The sequence below is a fragment of the Vitis riparia genome, unplaced genomic scaffold (assembly GCF_004353265.1).
Source record: "Vitis riparia cultivar Riparia Gloire de Montpellier isolate 1030 unplaced genomic scaffold, EGFV_Vit.rip_1.0 scaffold726_pilon_pilon, whole genome shotgun sequence".
Classification (NCBI taxonomy): domain Eukaryota; kingdom Viridiplantae; phylum Streptophyta; class Magnoliopsida; order Vitales; family Vitaceae; genus Vitis; species Vitis riparia.
The window spans coordinates 27517-33278 of NW_023269753.1; the positions used below are offsets into that span (position 1 = coordinate 27517).

General features: G+C 35.3%; 1 protein-coding gene across 1 annotated transcript; it reads right to left on the reverse strand.

The window, feature by feature from the left end:
- Window positions 1-2720: 2720 nt before the first annotated feature.
- On the reverse strand, window positions 2721-5508 carry LOC117910371 (probable disease resistance protein At5g63020). Its single transcript, XM_034824447.1, has one exon. It carries the CDS (start codon window positions 5480-5482, stop codon window positions 2789-2791), a length of 2694 nt encoding a protein of 897 aa, XP_034680338.1. The 5' UTR covers window positions 5483-5508; the 3' UTR covers window positions 2721-2788.
- Window positions 5509-5762: the final 254 nt, after the last annotated feature.

The following is a 5762-nucleotide window of genomic DNA, read 5'->3' on the forward strand; positions in this document are numbered from 1 at the left end:
CCCTCTAAGATCCATCTTCCTTTTTAAATCATTCCTCTACTTGCTTAATTTTTTTAGTATACTTGATATGCTCATAAGTGGGTTAAGAAAAAGATAAGAAAATTAAAAGATATAAAGAAACTTGCTAACACTTGAGAATACAACTAAAAAATTGATAAGATATAAAGTTCACGTCTTATTCCATTGAGATAAACACTTAAATATCCATAATTCTAATATTAAGTTCCTTACAAATAAGGAACAATCTAGCAAAGAAATAAAGGCAATGACTTACACATTCTCACCTTTAATAACAAAAATAACATTTTCAAAACAAAAGAACCATTCAAACATAACAAGCAAGACTTGGTCTTTTTGCATATAACTTGACTTCCACATGTATGACTTAGCAAGCACATCCAACAGTACTTCTCAAATCTTATTGGTTTTCTTCAAGCTTATATAATTTTCTTGGACAATAGTGTAGTAACAATAGTGTCCAATGATGTCGTTAGTTGAGATTGGGTCTGAGCATGCATTTTGTATTAGTATGTGAGAGATTCCAAGGATGATAGGAAGAAGAATGAAAAATTTAAAGGAAAGTTAACTACTAATCAAACCTATGTTATGTTGACAACTTCCACTATTTTGTTGCTCAAAGAAAAACAAACATATATTTCATGGTTGCCTGGAAAGAAGTATAGCGATTAGTTCTCAAAGCCCTTCATTTATTGATATTGCTACCCATTGTGATTGGCTGTTGTTGTTGTTGTTTTTTTTTGCTTTTTTTAGCTCCCCCACCCCCCCCCCCCCCCCCCCCCCCCCTTTTTTTTTATGACTCTAACTTATATGCTATTTGGATAGTAATAGCAAAATGCTGACCTTGTGGTTTCTTTAATTGACAATATTGAAACATCCTCAATGTACAAGCTAATACCAACATAATTTTTCTAAGGACATTTATACTTGTTAAAGATATCAAAATAATTTTTCAAAGGATATTTATACTTGTCAATGATGATAAAATATGAACAAAATGATCTTATCATTAAACTTCAGTAGAGAATTTCTCTTTTAAGTTTTTTTTTTTTTTTCTTGAAACAAGTTAATGTCAATGTTTTTAATACTGGACCGGATATTGAACTGAAAAAGTTATCGGTACATGGTTCACTGGTCGGACCAATGGTCAAATCGATGACGTCATAAATATACAATTTATATTTTACTTAATTTAAAAATAATTTTAAGTACATATAATTAAAAATTAATAATATTTGTAATATTATTTATTCATTTTTATATAGATGTATTAACATTTTTTATTTATTAAACAAAATGTATACAATATTTAAATATGAAAAGAAAATGGTAAAAATCATATTTAAATATTAAACATATTGAAAATAAATAAAAAATTGTATTATGTAATTATATATATATATATATATATATATTTGTATTTGTATTTATAATTATAATTATTTTTTAAAATAACCTATATAGTTTTTCCTTGTTAAATTTTAGCGAAAGGATGGTTGTAGCAAAGTGGATAATATTGTATTGGGAATCTTGAGGTCTATGGTTCAAGCTCTCCTTCTTGCAACAAAAAAAGTTGAGGTTTTCCTTAAATTTCTTCACATTGATCCCACATCGGGAGTGAGAGGAAGCATGAATAGATTTATAAAACTCTTTCCATCTCTTACAAATTAATTGGCTATTAGGCTGGGCTATAGGGCTCATTGCATAATTTTTTAGGCTATTTTGCTAAGAAGACTCTAGCATAGGAGTAGACACTAGGCCAAGGGAAATGTGGGCCATTTTGCCAAAAAGAAAAAGAAATGGTGGAGTTGACCCATGCAGTTCTGTCCAGGTCACCGGTTCGAGGCCGGTCTACTTAGTAGACAGTCCAAAGAGGGGAAATGGGCCAGAATGCCCTCTGAGCAACGACCGGACCAGAACGGACCGGTCTGGATTTAAAACATTGGTTAATGTTATTAATTAAATAATTCCTTAAACATGTTAGTTTTCCTAATTCAATAATAAACTTTTCTTATGGATTTATTTTTCCTTGGTTTTTGTAATATTTTGCATTATTAAGGTTTTGTTTGGATACTCTTCTCGATTTTTTTTTTCAAAAATAGAAAGTAGCATAATTTCTATATAAAAATTAGGATATCTTGTACAAAAAGGACATACTTTGTGTCCTTTTGAATATATTTTGTGTTTTTTATTTTTAAAAATAAAAAATAGTATTGTCTTTTATATAAAATATAAAGACTTGAAAGACTTGCATTAAGATTGTAATGGTCTTTTAAAATTGATTTAAAAAATTAAGATATTAAAATCTCTTTATTACCTCAAATTTAAAAATTTTCAAAACTAATTTTTAAAGGGATAAGGTAAGTTTTATATGAGAGTTTTCACATTTTTTTAAAATTGTTAGCTTTTTAAAGGGCTCATTGCATAAGTTTTATATGAGAGTTTTTGCATTTTTATGTAGAAGTTTCAATTTTGAAAAAAGGCAAAAAATAGGAAACATATCCACTTTGACGCTGAATTATACATTTATTTTTTGCTTTTTCCGCTCTAATTTCAATAGCAAAAGTGGAGTGAAATGGAAAGCCAAAAAATCAAAAGCATAACTGAGACTTAAATTGAGTGTAACAAAAAATCAAAAAATTCACAACAAACACCAAACATTTGCCATTCCTTCAAATCCTGCATCTAATTATAGAATGAATTAAAGAAAAATACACATTCCAATTATATTTGGTTGATTTAATTGGAATCATACCTAAGCCCCTTGTTCTTATATTGCATTGAAACTGGGAAGGAAAGTAGTTAGAGTAGCTTCATCCTCCCATTCTAACTCATTCCACCACTCTTGCTTTCCTACCATCACAACTCTACCTTGATTGGCACTGTTGGAGTTGAGTGGCAGCTTCTTCAGCTTTGGACACCCAACTACTTCAATTTTGTGAAGGTAAAGAAAGGGCAAGGGATTCCGGTACACATTCTTCAGTTGGGGTAAACCATTTAACTCCAGTCGTATGAGTTTTGTGAATGGGCTCAGATTTCCTCCATCCTCTGCACCTTTACCTATCACTTCTTCCATTTCATCACACTGTCCTATTTTAAGATATAGGAGGTTTGGGGCAAAAATAAGCCATGTCAAATTCTTCAACATCTGGCATCTATTGATGGCCACATCGCAAAGGCCATGGAAGCATTTGACCTTCGGGTTGAGACTGCTATACCCCACTGTTTCCTTTCCTTTCCCTGCCCAATCAAACTTAATCTCTCTCAAACTATCCAAATCTTTCATCGTAAGCCCAGTGAGATGCTTCATATTTTCGAGAGATGATAGGTTGAGCGAGCTTGAACCTTTGAACATCTTGAGGCAGATTGCACGAGTGCAACTCGGTAACTTTCTGGAACTTAAAAATCTCTTAAACACAGAGGCACTTGCTATGGTGAAAGTTAAATCCGTCAAGTATTTCAAACTCTCCAATTCCTCTACCAAGGTCTCATTACCATATGATTCAACGCCTCCTTCAGCTACTTGATCATAAACTCCACAATTGTACATGCCAACCCCTTGCAGCATTAAAAGACTTGATATTAGTCCTCGTGGAATTGAAGAGACTTTAGATGTACACAATCTCAAAGCCTTCAATTGTACGAGATTCTTCATCTCAATCGGCAACTTCTTTATCTCTGTACCATATAAATCAAGATATTGCAATGAAACCAAATTAGAAATATCTGATGGTAACTCAACTATTTTGGTGTTTGATAAGCTCAACACTCTTAGATTGGGCATAAATTGGAAAAAACCATTGCTTATCATCTGCAAATCACTATTCAAATCTAGACGAAGTGTCGAGAGATTGGGACATGTGGGTGATCCTGTTAACTTCTCAATTCGGTTGTCCATCAGTGAAATCCTTTCTGTCGTCGTCCATTTGACAAAGTCAGGTGTTTGGGTCAAACCGGCACTTGTTTGTACCAAAAACTTGCCCTTCATCTCCCCCATTTCACTGGTTATCCACAAGGCCATATCACGTACAACATCATGAAATTTTACACATCTAGTATTTGAAGATTCCTCAAGTAGACATGCATGAACGAGAGTACTGATAATATTAAATCCCTGATTTCTGGCTCCATCCGTGTCATCAAATTCATCTAAAAATCCCTCACAAATCCATTGATATATCAAAGTTTCCTTAACTATGAAACAATCTTCGGGGAATAAAGAACAATATAAGAAGCAAGATTGAACTATTTTGGAGGGCAAACTATCATAGCTGTATTTCAAAAGTGGGTACACTCGGTGCCCCATACCTGGAAAATTTGAAGCACGTGTTTGTAGTACTCTAATTGCATGCTTCCAATCTTGGGGTGTCACTTTAGAAGCCATGGCTCGCCCTATGGTAATTATCGCCAGTGGCAAACCGCAACACTCTTTTGCAACCATTTCAGCCAGCTCAGGTATTTCTGGATCAGAATTAAGGGCGTCCTTTCCCACATATTTTTGAAACAGATCCCACGAATCCTTCCATGCCAAAGATTTCACTTGGATCTTCGTGTGAGCTCCCATTTGCCCGCACAAGTCCTGAGATCGAGTGGTGAATATCAGCTTGGACTTATTTTGTTGGTCGGGAGGTGGAATTCCCACTTCTAACAGATCCATATGCTCCCACATGTCATCCAACAACATCACAAACCTCTTTTTGCTCAAGGCTCTCCAGATGTCTTTGGCTTTCTCATGGCGGCTTTTGCTTTTCCATTTATCATCACAGAATCCCACCTTCTCCCAAATCTCGTTTTGAACCCGCCCTAGATTTGGAGTTCTTGAAACCACTACCCAAATTACGACATCAAAATTGTGGGATGTTTTAAGGAAATGATTGTTGATTTGTGTCAAGAGGGTGGTCTTCCCAACGCCCCCCAACCCATAAAAGCCGATCATCCCTACATGTTCTTCTTCGAGACTCCTCCAAACATTGTTAAATGTTGATTCCAAGCCCACAGTGGATCGGCCGGGTATTTCCTCCACAGGAGCTGGAGGTACAATATCAGCCACCACATCAAAATTACGTCCTTCGCTCATTAGAGTAGCCATATCTTGTAGCTTCCTGGCCACTTTTTTTCCCAACGTGTAGCTGGAGATGCAATGCTTGGGATGGCAACAACCACGTAATCGTTTCTCCTCAACGGTCTCCGCTCCATCTCCAATCAGTTGACGGACTTCAATTTCCATGGCTTCCACCCTGGAAAGCCAGCCTTGTACTTGATCCAGACGCTTCATTTGTTGTCTCTCAGCCACATCCACCTTCCTATTCACATCGTTCTTCAGCTCCCTTAATTTTTGAAGCTCTGTTCTCAAAGTAACCCGATTTTCTGCAAGCTTGCATATGTAATTTGCTCGAGCAGTAGTGCAATCACAACAACCAGCGATGTCGTTGGTAGAGATTGAGACTGAGAACACGTTTCCCATTGATGTATGAAAAACTCCAAGGAGAAGGTAAGAAAGAGGAATGACAAATTTGAAGCAGAAAAGGAATGCCTTTTATTTGCAGATATTGGGAAAGTGATGAGGAGAAACAAAGGAAAAAGGTGATGGGCACCAAGTCGAGGGTGATGGGGCACACATGGTCCCTTGGCAAAGCTAAGTTCTTTGCGGTTTTCTTTCCTTTTTTTTTTCTTTTATTTATTTATTTATTTATTGAAAAAAAAAATTATTAAGGTGAATCAGTCAATGGTATATCACCGTGAGT

Coding starts and splice junctions, on each gene's coding strand:
- LOC117910371 (XM_034824447.1), bottom strand. CDS start 5,482: ATGGGAAACGTGTTCTCAGTCTCAATCTCTACCAACGACATCGCTGGT.